Source organism: Cucumis sativus, chromosome 6, assembly GCF_000004075.3.
Source record: "Cucumis sativus cultivar 9930 chromosome 6, Cucumber_9930_V3, whole genome shotgun sequence".
Lineage (NCBI taxonomy): Eukaryota > Viridiplantae > Streptophyta > Magnoliopsida > Cucurbitales > Cucurbitaceae > Cucumis > Cucumis sativus.
In genome coordinates, this window is record NC_026660.2 from 30,358,902 (window position 1) to 30,376,153 (window position 17,252).

The 17,252-nt window shown below is 34.6% G+C and overlaps 4 protein-coding genes across 4 annotated transcripts; all 4 read left to right on the forward strand.

Annotated features, from left to right (window-relative positions):
• The first annotated feature begins 862 nt into the window (after window positions 1-862).
• On the forward strand, window positions 863-2,331 carry LOC101212610 (putative F-box/LRR-repeat protein 9). The gene is made up of 2 exons (XM_004134856.3): window positions 863-1,161; window positions 1,674-2,331. The coding sequence occupies exons 1-2, from the start codon at window positions 863-865 to the stop codon at window positions 2,329-2,331; spliced, it is 957 nt and encodes a 318-aa protein (XP_004134904.1).
• Window positions 2,332-3,155: 824 nt separating this feature from the next.
• LOC101206189 (F-box protein SKIP19) lies at window positions 3,156-5,443 on the forward strand. The gene is made up of 2 exons (XM_004134577.3): window positions 3,156-3,663; window positions 4,421-5,443. Exons 1-2 carry the CDS (start codon window positions 3,332-3,334, stop codon window positions 5,022-5,024), a joined length of 936 nt encoding a protein of 311 aa, XP_004134625.1. The 5' UTR covers window positions 3,156-3,331; the 3' UTR covers window positions 5,025-5,443.
• Window positions 5,444-6,152: 709 nt separating this feature from the next.
• On the forward strand, window positions 6,153-8,163 carry LOC101212363 (pentatricopeptide repeat-containing protein At4g21065). The gene has a single exon (XM_004134855.3). The coding sequence runs from the start codon at window positions 6,214-6,216 to the stop codon at window positions 8,041-8,043; it is 1,830 nt and encodes a 609-aa protein (XP_004134903.1). The 5' UTR covers window positions 6,153-6,213; the 3' UTR covers window positions 8,044-8,163.
• Window positions 8,164-9,942: 1,779 nt separating this feature from the next.
• On the forward strand, window positions 9,943-16,599 carry LOC101212120 (protein BREAST CANCER SUSCEPTIBILITY 1 homolog). The gene is made up of 14 exons (XM_004134854.3): window positions 9,943-10,141; window positions 10,419-10,472; window positions 10,556-10,626; window positions 11,040-11,153; window positions 11,528-11,991; window positions 12,347-12,460; window positions 12,552-13,841; window positions 13,971-14,068; window positions 14,392-14,578; window positions 14,673-14,770; window positions 14,873-14,993; window positions 15,079-15,244; window positions 15,418-15,536; window positions 16,062-16,599. The coding sequence occupies exons 1-14, from the start codon at window positions 10,086-10,088 to the stop codon at window positions 16,410-16,412; spliced, it is 3,303 nt and encodes a 1,100-aa protein (XP_004134902.1). The 5' UTR covers window positions 9,943-10,085; the 3' UTR covers window positions 16,413-16,599.
• The last annotated feature ends 653 nt before the right edge of the window (window positions 16,600-17,252 follow it).

Sequence of the window (17,252 nt, forward strand, 5' to 3'; positions counted from 1 at the left end):
TACTCAGACTACCGTAGACATGGTTACTCGAGGGACGACGGTTTCTTTGACTAAGAGCAATTAATCAACGTCCTCTTTCCATTCCAATTAAATCTAACCACTGTTTTGTTTTATGGGTATCTTATATTCCAAGTAACGGATGTAACTAAGCAAACTTTGGACTGCATTTATGTTTTTGTGTGTAGAAGTAATTGTATAGGGCTGTATTGAAACTTTTTTGTAATTAAACTGATGGATTGTATGTCATAACAAAAAAGATGATTGGGTTTTTATGTTCCATTTACTTGGTAAAAAAAGTCATTTATGGATGATTTGGTTCAAGGTTTAAAGGAAATGAAAGATAACCCTATTTGGTTATTGTGCATGAAGATGCAGTTAAGATTTTAGGAACAAATATTTTTATTTTATTTTATTTATGAAATTAAATTTAATAATCTCGAATAACGCTCAGAAATAAATTAATTAAAGAATAAATATCATTTATTATGTTGATAAAAATATTTAAGAATCTATTACACCTCTAATGGTAAATATTTGGATCAAAAGTATCTCACTTGAAATAAACAAAACATATTAAACCCGCATGGTTCAGGTTTATATCTTTATTTAATTTGATTCTCAATATAGAAAAATAAAATCCAAAGTTTCTTTACAAAGATTGAAAGAAAAAGTAATTCAAATTTTTATTTAGTAAAAAAGAGAAACAAATCATCGTATGATCTGATCTAAATGAAATATAAAAAAAACGAAATCAAAACGTCAATTCCTATTTAAGTGATAAGTTGAAACGAAACTACAAAAAACAGTGCATATAATAGAGAATTGGAAAGAGAGAGCGAAACCAATGATTTGATGATCGAAGATGAAGCAACCAAACTGGCTTGAACTGCCTTCAGAGGTAATGTCAATGATTCTGCAGAAAGTAGGGGCCATTGAAATTTTCCAAAACGTTCAATATGTTTGTTCTTCGTGGCGTAAGCTGTGCATGGACCCTCTTATGTGGCGCACCATCGATATGCGCATCTCTGGGAATTTTCCTCGTAGGAATTACTACTTGAGGGCTGCCTGTAGGTACGGTGTTGATCTTAGTCGTGGCCACTTGATCGATATCAGCATTGAGTCCTTTGCCACCGATAGTTTGCTCTTATACATCGCTCGGAGGTGCAAATTCTATCTCTGTGTTATTCTTTTGTTCAAGTTTTAAGAGAAATTTACCTAAAACCTTGTGTTTGTGTACTCCTTGTTATTGTTGGAGTTGGAACAATTCTTCATTTCGTTCGACATTTGCAACGGGATTTCTCAAAAGTTATTTTGTGTTATTTTCAAACACTCATGGGGTGTAAGTTCATTTCAGTTTTAATTCAATTAAAACTTTTTTGGATAGTTTAAACTATTTTCGTATTGATAAGATTTTATTGTGTGTGTATTGAATTTCGACATAATATTAGAAAATGATAACTTCAAGTACTAAAAAAAACATATATCATTCTAATAATACTGTCAAAGTGCACTTGTGATCATTGGGGTTAGAGAGAGAGTTTGTTGTGCGATTAGTAGCAAGCTTTTCATGGAATTCTTCTGCTTATTCCTCCAACCGAATCGTGTGTTTATCAACGTTGTTTCGTTGGAGATTTTTTATTTTGACGTATCTTTCTACATAAACTTGTTGGCAGATCAAATGAACTAAAAAGACTGTGGATTGCAGATTGCTTTTGCATCTCAGACATGGGATTGATTAAAGCAGCGTCAAAACTTCCATTATTGGAACAACTTGAAATATTTCTTTGTTGTTTTGATTCAAGAACTTTGGGAACTGTTGGAAGGTGCTGTCCTCTTTTGAAATCTTTGAAATTGAACCAACAGTTTTGCACAGGAAAAGGGATGGAATGTGACAGAGAAGCCCTTGCCATTGCCAAAACTATGCCTAAATTACGCCATCTTCAGATATTTGGCAATGCCTTAACTGATAAAGGCTTGCAAGCCATTCTTAATGGCTGTCCTGATCTTGAATCTCTCGACTTGCGCCATTGTTTCAACTTAAAATTTGAAGGTGAACTAGGAAATATGTGTGCTGAAAATATCAAAATCTTGCATTTGCCTCATGATTCCACTGATGACTATGAATTTAATACTGACATTATTGATTGGGATGGTGATGATTTTGAAGATTATTCTTATGATTTACTTCACGACAACAATGATAGCGATAACTATAGTTATGATAATGTGGATGATGATGATGGTGATAACAACGAATATGATCCCTGGGAGGAGCTAATTAAGAAGCCCGAGGTTGTGTGCACGATATGTCATCCTTTGGTTTTGGTATGAGAAATTTTGTTTCCATTAGAGTATCTTTAGCTCTAGCTGCCTCTTTGACTTAATGGGTGATTATAAATTTTTTATTTTCAAACATATGAACATTAAAGACCTTTATTTATTACTTTGTAGTATGATTGAATTCAACTTATGAATGGAAGTAGATAGTATGGAACCATGTTCGAGTTGTTTTCAAAATTCAAACACTCTATTAGTAGTTTTCTTGTAGAACCAAATCATAAATCCTTCAAACACTACTCACATTCTCCTCTTTTAAGATATAAACATCTTTTTTCAAGACTTTTAACTATAATAACGTTCATAAAATGGTACCAAAGAGAGCTTAAAAATGGAGATAAAATGGTAGAATATAAATATTGGAAATGTTTAAAATTAACAAAAGGCATCTGTTCTTCTTCCTTTTTTTTTGGTCAAATCACATTAATTATTTTTAATAAACTGGATTTAATTTGTACTTTACCCATAACACCCCAAAAGAAAAATTTTAGCCTCCATGTATTTAAAGTTGGTTTAATTTTAGTTAAAGTTAAATTTAGTCGTAATAATTAGTTGAACATTGAATATATATATATATTATCTATTTACAGTTTCACTATAAATTATAAAAAAATATTTATATATTGTATTTTTTTATTTACAAAAATTGTCATTATTCATCTAATTTTGGGAAGAAAAAAAACAATTTTAATTTAAAAGTAGAAAAATGAATTTGTATTGGTCAAAAAACTATTTGAAGCTTAGATTCGTAATTTAATCCCCAATAAAATATAAAATTACGAAAACTGCCACAAACAAATGGTACTTGGAGGATTTGTACGGATGACTAATCGGTTCGGTGGTATGAAAAAATTTTCGGACTGAACTTTTCCCCTTTCATCGACCAAACCCTAGTTCTTGGTCATGTTGATCGTCCCAATCTCCATCTCAAAATTCCTTTGATTTTTCCCTATAAAATCACAATCAGTTTCAATTATTTTTTTCTCCCACGGCCATGGAATCGAACTTGAGCCCTAATTCGGTAGAAGGGGAATCTAGGAACTGGCTTGAACTCCCTGTAGACGTCACGTCTATGATTCTGCAGAAATTAGGTCCTGTTGAAATCCTCACCTACGCTCAATACGTTTGCTCTTCGTGGCGTAAGATCTGCGAGGACCCTCTCATGTGGCGCGTCATTGATATGCGATATCCCTGTGATTGGTGGGACATGGACTACAATTTGGAGGAGTTGTGCAGGCAGGCTGTTAAACGGAGTTGTGGCCAATTGATTCACTTTAACATTGAGCATTTTGGTACCGATGATTTGCTCCTCTATATCACTCAAAGGTATGTTTTTGTTCAATTTTAGTTTTACTGTCTCAGATGTTCGTACGGTTCTCTTGTTCTGATTTTATGATCAACAGAAATCAACCTCGAATCTGTACTGTAATTGAAGGCCATTGGATTCCCTGGCCATTGCGTATTGAACTTGCTGTTTAAATTTTATTCTCCCTATGTGATTCTTCGCTTTGTTTTGATTTGATTTTATAATTTCAAATGATCTGATAAAAATATGTTTTTATTCTTTGCTGTTTTATGTTTCTGTAATGCATATCTCTAATGTGAATCTGTGGGATGACACTTATTTCTGTTAACTGTAATTTTTACTTTTAGCCAAAAAAAATTAATGACATTTGTGAAAGCATAAAGGCATAAATAAGGCTTTGTAGACGTTAGTATATATGTTCAATTCATTTATTGCAGGAACAGATCATGATTGTTGATAGTTAGCCTTGCGTTACCTTACGTGGAGGATGACAAGTTTGATATGAACTCTAGTTCTTTTTTCTCGGGCATAAGAGAGGAACCTAAATGCTAGTTCTTTCTTGCTCCGCAATTTTCTTGCGATAACTATTAAAAAATTTCCATCGCAATTGTCAAATATTTTATTAAAGCTCTTCTCCTGGCACGGGTGTTGGAAGTTAAACCCTTTTTTAATCTTGGTATTACATTTAGTAAAGAAGGAACTTTCCACTAGTCAGAATGGAGAGGAGCCTCTTGTAAGTCATGGGTGACTGATGATTCTTTCGGACTCTTTTTGCAGTTGTAATCAACTTAGTAGACTCCGTCTTGTATATTGCAATCGCATCTCAGATGAGGGATTGGTTGAAGCAGTTTCAAAGCTTCCATTGTTGGAGGATCTTGAGTTATCATTCTGTTCATTTGATGTGGAAACTTTGGAAACTCTTGGTCAGAATTGTCCTGGTCTGAAATCTCTGAAACTGAACCGTCAGTTTTACAGGCGGGTGGAATGTGATAAAGGAGCCCTTGCTATTGCTGAAAATATGCCTAATCTACGTCACCTTCATATATTTGGCAACAACCTAACCAATAAGGGATTAGAAGCCATTCTTGATGGCTGTTCTGCTCTAGAATCCCTTGATTTACGCCATTGTTTTAATTTGAATTTGGCAGGACAGTTGGGGGCAAAATGTTCTGAAAAGATAAAAGATCTGCGCTTGCCTCATGATCCCACGGATGATTGTGAATTTACAACCGAAATTGTTGATGATGATGATACTTACGATGATGATTATGATTACCCTTTTGGTTTGTCTGACACTGATTTGTTGACTGATGATGATGACTACTATGAGTTCTCAGGGGGCAGCGATTTCTCTGACTATACAGACTTATATTTTTATTGAAGATTCAGTTTTAGAAGCATAAGGAGAAAGCCCAAACCCTGGACCAATATTTACTTGGTACCTCTCTGCCATGTCAATGGTAGTTGGTCCAAGGAGCCAACAACTGTTCAACTGCAAGAGAAGAAGTTTGAGAGGCTCTATTTCCATATTAGAGTGAATACTTTTGTTCTTCACTTCATTTGAGTATCTTCATTTTGTCGTGTTTATATACGATGTAGATAGTTCTAGTAAGTCTAAGAAACGTCTGGAGATTTAACTAACCAAGTGGTATGCTGTAAAGACACTAGTTCATGTGTTAAATATTCAATGTTTGTCTATTTTTGCACCGATCAACTTTATGCTATATCACTTGGATTTTAAAATCTTGATATATCTTGCAATGTATAGTGGTTCTTTTTATAAATTTGTCTTGGAACTCTCGGAAGTTGTGAATTTACAACCACCACCACTTTCTTTTTATAAATGTATGAAGAATCCAGTGGTTTTTTTTTTTTTTGGCCTTTTTTTACATTTTGTTTGACCCCATAATAGCTTGCAATTTTAAAAATATATTCATATAGTAATTCTTAAGCTTTGAGAAAATTTGATATGGTAATTCTAAAACAGGTTTGGTTGTTGACAGCGCTGTCAAGGTGAGTCAAACTCAGTGATAATTTCAACTTGCATAACTTCCCATTTCAAAAGTATTTATTCTGAAAAATCACGATTAGCAGTTTCAATATTTATGTCCTTGTACATCATCTTGAATATAGCTCTTAAATATATGCTAAGAGCTATATTCATGATGATACTTTGACCCAAAACACAAATATATCAATAAGGTAAACTCTATTAATTGTGTACCACCTCGGCAAGCATATAAAACTAGGATGGATTCCACTGAAATTAGAAATTAATATGGTACTATGCAAGTACGAGGACTGCTTCAATGGATTTGAAGTGTGTTCTAATCGATTTTCATCAGTAGAGTTTGATTAAGAGAGAATTTCTTGGAATCTCTTTTTTTCTTAAGTCAATCCAGCTAACCACTTAACTTTTTTACGTCTTTTTTATCACATTTTTCATTATATTGTTTTTTAAATTTATTTTGAATAATTACAACTATTTTTTTATATGATAAGGAGAAATTTGTATTTCTCAAACATAGGTCAAAAGAAGAAAATTTTGAAAAACTTCAAAGCATGTTCTAATGCGCTCAACCCAACTATCGTTCCTCTGTTTCACTTCTCGTACAATCACTTCAAATTCTTCCTCTCAAAATTTCCTTGATTGTCACCTCTCTTTCATCCTCAGAAAATGCATCTCTCTCGTACAACTCTGCGGCTCCTCCCAATCCAAGCTGAAGCAAATCCATGCCTTCTCAATCAGACATGGCGTCCCACCTCAAAATCCCGATTTCAACAAGCACCTAATATTCGCTCTCGTCTCCCTCTCAGCCCCAATGTCCTTTGCGGCCCAAATTTTCAATCAGATTCAAGCCCCCAATATTTTCACTTGGAACACCATGATCAGAGGATTTGCCGAGAGCGAGAATCCCAGTCCAGCCGTGGAGTTGTTTTCCCAAATGCACGCCGCGTCTTCCATTCTCCCTGATACGCATACCTTTCCTTTTCTTTTTAAGGCTGTTGCTAAGTTAATGGATGTTAGTCTTGGTGAGGGAATTCATTCGGTTGTTGTTAGAAATGGGTTTGATTCGTTGCGTTTTGTTCAGAATTCTTTGGTTCATATGTACTCTGTTTTTGGGTTCGCTGAGAGTGCGTACCAGGTGTTTGAGATTATGTCTTACAGAGATCGTGTAGCTTGGAACTCTGTTATTAATGGTTTTGCTCTTAATGGAATGCCTAACGAAGCTTTGACCCTTTATAGGGAAATGGGTTCCGAGGGTGTGGAGCCTGACGGGTTCACTATGGTCAGTTTGTTATCTGCTTGTGTTGAGCTTGGGGCACTGGCCTTGGGGGAGAGGGTTCACATGTATATGGTCAAGGTTGGTTTAGTACAAAATCAACATGCTAGCAATGCCCTACTTGATCTCTATTCCAAATGTGGGAATTTTAGGGATGCACAGAAGGTGTTTGATGAAATGGAAGAGAGGAGCGTGGTTTCTTGGACTTCTCTGATTGTTGGATTAGCTGTTAATGGATTAGGAAATGAAGCTCTTAAGCTGTTTGGGGAGTTGGAAAGGCAGGGGTTGAAGCCTAGTGAGATTACATTTGTTGGAGTTTTATATGCTTGTAGCCACTGTGGGATGCTTGATGAAGGCTTCAATTACTTTAGAAGGATGAAAGAAGAATATGGCATCTTGCCAAGAATTGAGCACCATGGTTGTATGGTTGATTTGCTGTGCAGGGCAGGTAAGGTTGGAGATGCTTATGATTATATTCGAAACATGCCTGTCCCACCCAATGCAGTAATTTGGCGGACCTTATTGGGAGCTTGCACTATCCATGGGCATTTGGAACTGGGTGAGGTTGCAAGAGCTGAAATCCAACGCTTAGAACAAAGGCATAGCGGCGACTTTGTCCTTCTCTCAAACCTTTATGCATCAGAGCGACGTTGGTTGGACGTGCAAAATGTGAGGAAGATAATGCTTATGAAAGGAGTGAAGAAAACTCCTGGCTATAGCCTAGTCGAGCTGAAAAATCGTGTATATGAATTTATCATGGGTGATAGATCCCATCCTCAAAGTGAGGAGACGTATGCAATGCTGGCAAAGATCACTCAGTTGTTGAAAATTGAAGGATACGTTCCTCGCACGGTCAATGTTCTTGCAGATATAGAAGAGGAAGAAAAGGAGACAGCTTTGTCTCATCACACAGAGAAAGTTGCTATTGCTTTTATGTTGGTTAACACCCCACCAGGAACTCCAATTAGAATCATGAAGAATTTGAGAGTTTGTGCAGACTGTCATCTGGCAATCAAACTCATATCCAAGGTTTTTGAACGAGAGATCATCGTAAGGGATCGTAGTAGATTTCATCATTTTAAAGATGGTTCGTGCTCTTGTAAAGATTATTGGTAATCTCAATACTCTCCTTAATCTATACCTCGACCTCCAATGAGTTTGCAACCTTTTAACGAGAGGTGACTTTCCATTGTATTATTGAACTATGAATAAAAGGTTGTGTTAGGAGGTTTACAAGGTGTGTTTTTACTGATACTTAACAATTCCTTTATCGATTAGAGTAATTTTGGTGGTTAGCTCTAAATAGAAAGCGGTAGAGGAGATTTGTGAGAACAAATAAACCATGCTTTCAGAGTCATCTTGTTTGACCATACTAGCTCATAGTCGTAATTCGTAAATACATTGATTACTAACTTAATAGGATTATAACTTAATTAGTGACATAATATGACTATGAACGATTCCCCATACTCCATAGCTCAGGACCTTCAGGTGGTCTGTGCAATTTTTCTTTTATATTACAATACCCGTTGTGATCCCGCTCGTAATTACTATTTTTGTTTGCTTTTATATTAACATAACTGAGTTTCTTCAAACGGGCAGTGATGTTGTCGAAATGCACAGATTCTTGACGGCCATCTCTTTTCGCCACCCTCATACATCTTTAGAAGAATAATCTGACCGAGGAATTTTATCGAACAGGTTGTGTGAAGAGCGAAAGTTGAGAGAATTGGGTTTATACAGTATAGGAAGAGGAAACGGAATAAGGAATTTTGATTTAAAGTGTTCAAATTTTTTTCCCACGAAAAACAGAGGGGAAAGCGCGCCTTAGGGTTAGACAATCCCTCCCGTAGATATTATTTTTGAACTTTTCTTTTTCTTGTATTATGTTTTAGGTTTAAATCTATTTATTTTAGTGTTAAAAGCTTCTATTTTTATTTCTAAATTTTAAAAATAGTTTGTTAACTTTTAAAAGTATTAGATTTTGATCGATATTCTTAATTATTTAACACAATACTAAGTAGTCTCTAATAAATTGATGTTTTATGGAATTATCTGCAGTATAGTAGAGTCTTTTAATTTAACAAATAATTGTCAAATAGCTAATTTGATAAAATATTTATATCATAGCAAAATTTTTAGATTTATCTATAATAGACTTTCGTAAGATACTGATAGAAGTTTAGCTATCATTAATACAATCAACATTTCTTGCAAATATTTAAATCTATTTTACTGTTTTAAAAAATGCTTATAATTTAACTGTATTCATTTTATTTTTTAATTTATTTTACACTATGATTGATGTTTACACACCAATATGTTATATTTTATAATCAAGACAAGAAAAGGCGTGAAGTCATTAGATTTTAAGTTTACTTGATAAATGTATTGAATTAAATTAACAATATTTATTAATTATTTATAGTTACGATGTGATAGAATTAAAATATTTACAAGCTATAGTAAAATTAAATAAAAATAACAAAATAAATTAAAATATTTACAAGCTATAGTAAAATTTTGGATTCTATTAGCATATAAATGATGTGATAGAATTTGGTATAGGTTATACTACTTTTAAAATTTTCAAAAAATTAATATAATTTTCGATAACATTTAAAAAACAAGTCGAGAACTAAAGGAAACACTCGAAACATTTTAGAGATTAAAGCAGAAGAAATACAAAGTTCACAAAATATTATAAGATTTAAACGTATGTTTTATTCATTCCCAAATCCTTTAAAAATTCATTATTTCAGTATAAAAGATTTGATATAACGTTTCTTCGATAATAATAATAAAATAAGATTTCTTATAACTATGACCTAAATCCATACATAGAGAAAAAAAATGGAAAATTTCACCCGCCCTTCCGCCAAACTCCAAAGAGTGGTTTTTTCTAAAAGTATATATTATTATTAAAACTAATTGTTGTGATTATTTTTAACATGAAATTTGAAAACAAAAAGCGCGCGTCGGTTTCGCGTAAAAAATCAAAGATATAAATAGAGGCGGATTCTCGCGCCTTGGCATCTTCTTCTTCTTCTATACGCTTTCGTTCATAGCCGCCATTTTCACTGCTTCTTAGCTCTGTTCCTCTTCACTACTTTTGACTTAGGTAGTTAGGTATATTATTCTTGATCGTTTTTTCCTCAATGGGAGACCCCAGCCACCTGGAGAAGATGGGAATAGAGCTCAAATGCCCGATTTGGTATCCCTCCTCTCGATTTCTTCAATTTTTTATAACCATCTAACTCTTTTTATTTTTCTTCGAATTTATTTTCCATAATTGAATTGATGAACCATGCGGAGGAAAGTAGGTTGGATTTACTTTTGTTTTTTAGAGGCGAATTGGGATAATTTTCAGATTATGCTCTTACAGATTTATTTATTTATTTTTTATTTTTATGATGTATGTTTATCTGATTCATGTGCATTCATCTTTTTTCGTTACTTATTTCGCGAAATTTTCTGGAAATTCTCTATAGTTTGAGTCTTCTAAACTCTACCGTTTCGTTGGGATGCAACCACGTGTTCTGCAAGTAAGACTCGCAGCATAGTTGATTTTCGTTACTGTTTCAGGAATCCTATGGTTTACTGAAATCTTGTGTGTTGCGAATTTCAGTGTATGTATAGAGAAATCAATGAAATCGGGTTCGAACTGCCCAGTTTGTAAGGTGCCTTATCGGCGAAGAGGTATGATTTTCTATTAACATTTGGATGTCTTAAACTGTCCTTGTGTACTTTTAATCTCTGTTAGCTAGGTTCTCGTAGAATTTAGAACTGAGGACGATGAACTTAACACTTCCTCGTCGACAAAGATTTTTAGAACAAACGGTCAAAACCTGTACAATATTTTTTTCCATTCAATAAGTTATACAGAAACACCTTACATTCTGTTTGTGTTATAAATAATGTTTTGGTTTCTGAAGAAGTTTCCTTCGCTCATTTTCTGTCATTCTTATTCATTAGGGAATAATAGAATGGCAAATTCATCAGCCATTCTTTCTAGGAGAATATATCTTGTGTTATTATTCCTCAAAAAATACGGTTGCTGCTTAATTTTATCATGTCTAATAATCCTATACTCTCTGCAATCGTCTCTGCAGAAGTTCGTCCTGCTCCACACATGGATAATTTGGTGAGCATTTACAAAAGCATGGAAGCTGCTTCTGGAATTAACATATTTGTTACTCAGAATTTGGCTTCTGCTAAGTTATCTGGTAAGATCAATCAATTTCATTTTCTTACAATAGCTTTAGGACCTGCCATGCAACTTATACAATGCCACGAGGAGAAGATGTTTTCACTTCTCTCCCGTTACAGTGAAGATAAGATGTCAATATTGTGTTAGTTCTATAGTTTTTCTTCCTTCAATAGGACTACGACTGATAATTTGAAGCTTTTTAAGACCAAAATAATTTTGTTTCTTTCAAAGTTTGTACTTGGTTATTATTTTCCCCCCCACATCCCATAAGTTTCAGCCATTAACTAGACTGGATCCAGGATGTGGTGGAGTGAGCTTCAGATGTCTTTAATTTGGAAATTTGGTAAAATTTCTAATTATGCTATTTCTCTTTGCTACTCTACAATGAAGATGGAGACAAACAAGTTGAAGGTGATGGCAATGGTTCAAAACGGCTTAATGCAGAAACCAGCGAGAGCACAGCTTATGTACAAAGAACTTTGAAAAAAGAGTCACAAAAAATACAAAAATCCAAGCGAAAAAATTCTGCTTCTTCCCCTCTGAAACCTTCGTTTCCAAGAAAGAAGAGGGTTCAGGTGCCACAACATCCCCTTTCAGAAACTCCTACTCGACCTGCAAAGTTAGCAAGTAATTGTAATGAGGTGAATGAACCGAAAGAAAGTACAGTTGCTTCCGAGGATAAAGGTCAGCCAGTTCTTTCACCATTCTTTTGGTTGAGAGAAAGAGATGAAGAAGATGAAAATTCGAATCAGCAGTCGGATTTGGAACAATCTACAGAATCATTAACAATGAATGTTCTTGCCTTCAGCGATATCAAGGATTCACTGGATGAAAGCCCTTCAAAGCCTCAAATGGTGAGTTTACTGGAAACATATGGTGATTAAATCAATGTGCATATTGATTATTGAGCAAGTACTACATAGAATGCAATCGATCTCAGAACTTTTATGCAATTGCAATAACTTCAACGTTTGAAGTAATGAAACCCATTCTGAAAACTTCCTTCTAAAAAAAATGTATATGAAACTAATGGCCATAAAGGCTGCAGGTTACACGTATTCAACCTCTCTTGTTTATGTCTCATGTGGACCTGTAGCAGGCTACAAATTGACGTCTGTTTTATTAAAAAGAAAAAAGAAACAAAGCTAGTAAACTTCTATATTTTAAAATTTCTAATTTTGCTTATTTTATCTCGTTTTCCTGATGTAGGAGGAAGTGTGTGACAAGCCATCCCATGACTTGGATCTCATTGACAGTGAAATGTTTGAATGGACTCAAAGAGCCTGTTCCCCCGAACTTTGTTCAAGTCCCTTTAAACTGCAGGTATTGAAGATTTCATCATCTCATCTGAAGTCCCACATCAACCAGAATTCCCCTATACACTCCATTTAATTGGTGCCATAATTATCTGCAGGTTGAAGATGTTGCTGGAACTGAAACGGCTTTGTTAGAAGCAGCACCTAATGAAGAACCAGGGAAGCAAAATCCAAATGGAAGTTATAATCAAAGTGGTGGTATCCTAGATGAGTTGGTACCTGATGTACCCCCTCCGGAAGGCAACAGTGTGAAGAATCATACTATGCGTGCTAAACTTACCAAAAGAGGTAGAAAGAAAAAAGACGTTGCACTGAAGAAATGTTCTAAAATATTGGCCGAATCAGCTATTGGAAATTATTCCCGTCCAGCTACCGAAACTGAATGCTTGAGTGAAAAGCAGGAGCATGATGTTATAATCAGCTTGGGAAGTTTGAAAAGTGGAAGCAAAAGAACCAAGAAGAAAATTCACTTTGGTACTGAATCTACTGATGCAATTAAGGCGACATTTGAAAGTGTTCCTGCTACTCCAATTAATTTAGCAACTCCAAATGAGAATTTCACAACCAAGGCACCTATGTTTCAAGAGGGGGAAAAGGAAAATCAATTCCTGGAAAAGAGGCGCAAGAATGACAGAGCCAGCAAAACAGCGCACTTTGGTATTGATACTAGTAGGGCGACTCCTAAAAATATTCTTACGGATAGAGTTAGTTTAGGAGTTCCAGATGAAGGACGTAAGAATTTTGAAACCGAGACGTTAGTTTTCCCAAAAGGTGAAAAGGCTTGTGAACTTCCTGAGAATAATTGTACGAAAGGAAGAGGCAGGAAGAAAGCGCAATTTTGTAACAATGCTAATAAGAGGATTCTTGAAGATATTTCTGCCCATCCCATTAGTTTAGGAACTCCAAACAATGGTCCTGAAAATTTTGGAATAGAATTATCAGCTTTTCTAGAAGTGGAAAATGTTAGTCAATTCCCTGAAAAAAACAGCAAGAATGGCGGAGACCGCAGAGAGCAGAGAGTGGTTCAATGCCGTAGGAAGATTAAGAAACAAAAGATGGATTCAGTGGACAACATCCTGCAAAAGAACCCATCAATCAATCAGAATCAGCATGATAATTGTGCCATTCCTGGTCTGACCACCACACTTTCTGCGATTGCTACGTCAACTGGTCTAAAGAGAGAACACAAGAAACAAATCGAGTATAATAACATCACTCAAGAGAAGTATGATGGTGCTCAGGCAAATCGAAGTCAGCTCTCTGAAAAGCTTCAAAGTACCAATGGGAAAAACTTGGATTCTATAACCAAAAATGATTGTTCAGAAAAACATGAAAGATTGGATGATGAATTTCAATGTGCTTTCTGTCGCTCATCAGAAGAGTCAGAGGTAGTTCACCTATACCTGCCTATTCGTTTACTTCTATCATGTTTATTGGTTATATTTGACCTGTCTATACCCAATGTTTTATGTATGTGGGTTGCTTTAAACGCTACTTTTATCTTGAAACTGATGCAGGGTTCTGGAAGAATGGTCCACTATTTCAATGGGAAACCTATCGATAATGACATAAAAAACTCGAAGGTCATACATGCACACTGGAATTGTGTTGAATGGTAAAATATTCTTCAGACTTTGCAACAAGATAGAGTTTAAATTACTTCATTTAATTTCACAGATACTGCAGTTGAGTTGATTATGCGTTTCTAGTTTCATAAGTGTACTGAAGACGATTTAAATATTCATCATGTTAATTGTTAACTATCAAAATGCACGGGGTTTTTTATACCACCAACTTACCTTTACATAAGCAAGTGCTTAAAAGTTAAACCTAAGATATACTTCCATATGATATAAATGGTGCCTGCGGTGATCATCGTCATTCTGATTGTCTGTACGGATGTCAGTAACTTTATATTTTCATTATTTAAATGAGCAGGGCCCCCAATGTTTATTTTGATGGCGACACTGCAATTAACCTTGAAGCTGAGTTAAGTAGAAGCCGAAGAATTAAATGTGGTTGCTGTGGAAATAAGGGTGCTGCTCTTGGTTGTTATGATAAGAATTGTCGCAAGAGCTTCCACGTTCCTTGTGCAAAATTGATGCCTCAATGTCAATGGGACACCGTAAGTTCTGCTTTACCTGAATTCTTATTACATAACTTTTTGTCACATATTTCTTCTTTGTATCCATCATCTTATGCTCCAATCGCCTGATCAGGAAAATTTTGTGATGTTATGCCCGCTTCATCCGGATTCTAAACTGCCAAGCCAAGATCCAGGGCACCAAGAACGGAAAAGCAGCTGTGCTTCTAACCGGTATTTCAATATTTGCTGATTTAGAAAATGTCATGACTGAGGTCAGCATTTGAATTATTACAGTTCTCTATATGCTTCAATTTGTTGCCTTCTCAATTGCAGACAATCGAACACTAAATGTATAGCGGTTGCCCGTGAGATCAGCAAACATGGAAGGTTCACATTTCGTGAATCATCTAAGAAATTGGTTCTGTGCTGTTCAGCTCTCACCATAGCTGAAAGGGTAACATTTTCTAAACGAATATCAACCATGTGCATCTTTTTTCTTACATACCTGAGTTTCAGTGTCCTGGTGGTCGGAATTGCAGGAAGCTGTAGATGAATTTCAGAGATTATCTGGAGTGCCGGTGTTACAAAAATGGGATGATACCGTTACACATATTATTGCATCAACAGATGAAAATGGAGCATGTAAAAGAACGCTCAAAATTTTGATGGGTATTTTAAAGGGAAAATGGATTTTGGGAATTGAATGTAAGTTTTCTTCCTATACCGATGATGTTTTAGGTTTTAGCTTCACTTTTTTATGATAACAACATTTCTTCCTTCTAAAAAATGTCAATGAAAAATGGTGTAGTAACATGTTTGGAGGAACATGAATGGACAAGTTGCATATGAAAACATTCTTGCTCATTATCGTTGTGCAGGGATTAAGGCTTGTATACAGGCCATGGAACAAATAAAGGAAGAACGCTTTGAGATTACTCTTGATGTCCATGGAAGCAGAGATGGCCCTCAACTTGGAAGATTGAGAGTCCTAAACAATGTAATTTCCTTTTGTCCATAAGTATTATTATATCTATAGTGATTTTGTTCAGTTTTTCCGATTTTAAAATTTATTCTTGTTTTTTTTCTTTTTGTCAATTACCATGATTTTCAATTTTGTTGAAAAAAAGACATTCAAATTCTAATAATTCATCTTAGACCTTGTTCCATAACCATTTAGTTTTTAAATTAAGCTTTGAAAATTCAATTCAAGTTTTGAAAATTAGAAATGTGGTTTTTAAAATTTTAATTTTGTTATTTGAATTTAGTTAGACTAACTTTTGAATATGATAATGTTAAGAACTAAGATAGTAGGAGATGCCTTTGTTCCACATTGGCTGGAAGGGAGTGACCAATGTGATACTTAAGTGACTTGGCTCTCCCACTCCAATAACTTGCTTTTTTTAGGGTGTGGTTCACACACTTGAAAAATTGGAGGAAACGACCATAGTTGTTAGTAACTTGCTTTTAGGGTATCGAAGTAATACAACCATTGGCCGAGTTAACAGTTATTTTTTCCTTGCAGCAACCAAAACTTTTCGCTGGATTCAAGTTCTTCTTTACAGCGGATTTTGCACCTTCATACAAAGGATATCTCCAACAACTTGTCACTGCAGCAGGAGGAAATATTCTGCATAGAAAACCAGTTTCAAGCAACAACCAAAACGTTTCTTCTCCTTCACCCAACTGCCAAGTCTTCATCATTTACAGTCTTGAGCTTCCTGATCAATGCAATCCAGGTGAAAAGAATAACATTCTCCATCGCAGGCGTTCCGATGCTGAGTTGCTTGCTAAGTCGGCCGCAGCCAAAGTTGCCACCAATTTGTGGCTTTTAAACTCGATTGCTGGCAGTAAATTAACAAGCCTTGAGGAGTAGTAACTCATCCACAATGTATGTATATTTTCTTTCCTGAACTCATTTAACGTATGTTTCTTCAACAATCTAGCTGTCTAAATATAATCACTTAGTAATAAGATAACTAAAAAGCATTTGGATGCGTATAATATAGTTAGTATTCTTGTATCTATTCACATAAATGAATTTAGTCTACTTTGCTTCTTTATGCCTTGTTCTTGTAGGTTCATTCTTTTTTTAGTACACTATTTTCACTTCGACCTATAGATTCATCATTCAGGCTTTAGTTTTTCTAAGGGGGGGTTTCCCTTGATTTATTTCAAATATTTATTGGATGATTGCTTATTATTTATTATTCATTTTTTTGTAGCAAGCAAATGTTTAAAATTAGTCACGATTGTCGTTTTCATCTCAAAATTTCTCTAGTGATTTATATTTATATATAGATGAATTGAAAAATGAATGGTTTATTCACAAACAAACAAAGCTTTCTAATCTTTGGTTGGTGAGACCAATTTTTTTGGCTTTTTTAAAAACGAAAAGGCTAAATAATAAAAAAAATTCGCAAACAATTATATTTTCTAACTTTAAAATTTCAAAACATTGTTTATACATTAAAGTTCATTTTCTACTACTTTTAACCCTCAAATTTAGGAAAAGCAAATACAAATATTTTATGTCTCTTGAAAACTTAAAAAGAGTCCAAACTTGAACACTTGAAACCTTATAATAAAGTTTTTGTATATTTTTTATTGATGATAAACTAAAATCATCTAAAATATTTGATGTTTTTTTTAATCATCGATTTTTTTATCATTTTAAAAGTGCACTTAAAATTTTAAATTAAAGAAAATTAGAATG

What these genes read in the sequence shown, in the direction of transcription:
- LOC101206189 (XM_004134577.3), top strand. Translation starts at nt 3,332, where the DNA reads ATGGAATCGAACTTGAGCCCTAATTCGGTAGAAGGGGAATCTAGGAAC. An exon ending in CTCCTCTATATCACTCAAAG is followed by an intron (nt 3,664 to 4,420) that starts GTATGTTTTTGT and finishes CTCTTTTTGCAG; the next exon opens with TTGTAATCAACTTAGTAGAC.
- LOC101212363 (XM_004134855.3), top strand. Translation starts at nt 6,214, where the DNA reads ATGCGCTCAACCCAACTATCGTTCCTCTGTTTCACTTCTCGTACAATC.
- LOC101212610 (XM_004134856.3), top strand. Translation starts at nt 863, where the DNA reads ATGAAGCAACCAAACTGGCTTGAACTGCCTTCAGAGGTAATGTCAATG. An exon ending in CTCTTATACATCGCTCGGAG is followed by an intron (nt 1,162 to 1,673) that starts GTGCAAATTCTA and finishes ACTTGTTGGCAG; the next exon opens with ATCAAATGAACTAAAAAGAC.
- LOC101212120 (XM_004134854.3), top strand. Translation starts at nt 10,086, where the DNA reads ATGGGAGACCCCAGCCACCTGGAGAAGATGGGAATAGAGCTCAAATGC. An exon ending in TGCAACCACGTGTTCTGCAA is followed by an intron (nt 10,473 to 10,555) that starts GTAAGACTCGCA and finishes TGCGAATTTCAG; the next exon opens with TGTATGTATAGAGAAATCAA. An exon ending in ATGGATTTTGGGAATTGAAT is followed by an intron (nt 15,245 to 15,417) that starts GTAAGTTTTCTT and finishes ATCGTTGTGCAG; the next exon opens with GGATTAAGGCTTGTATACAG.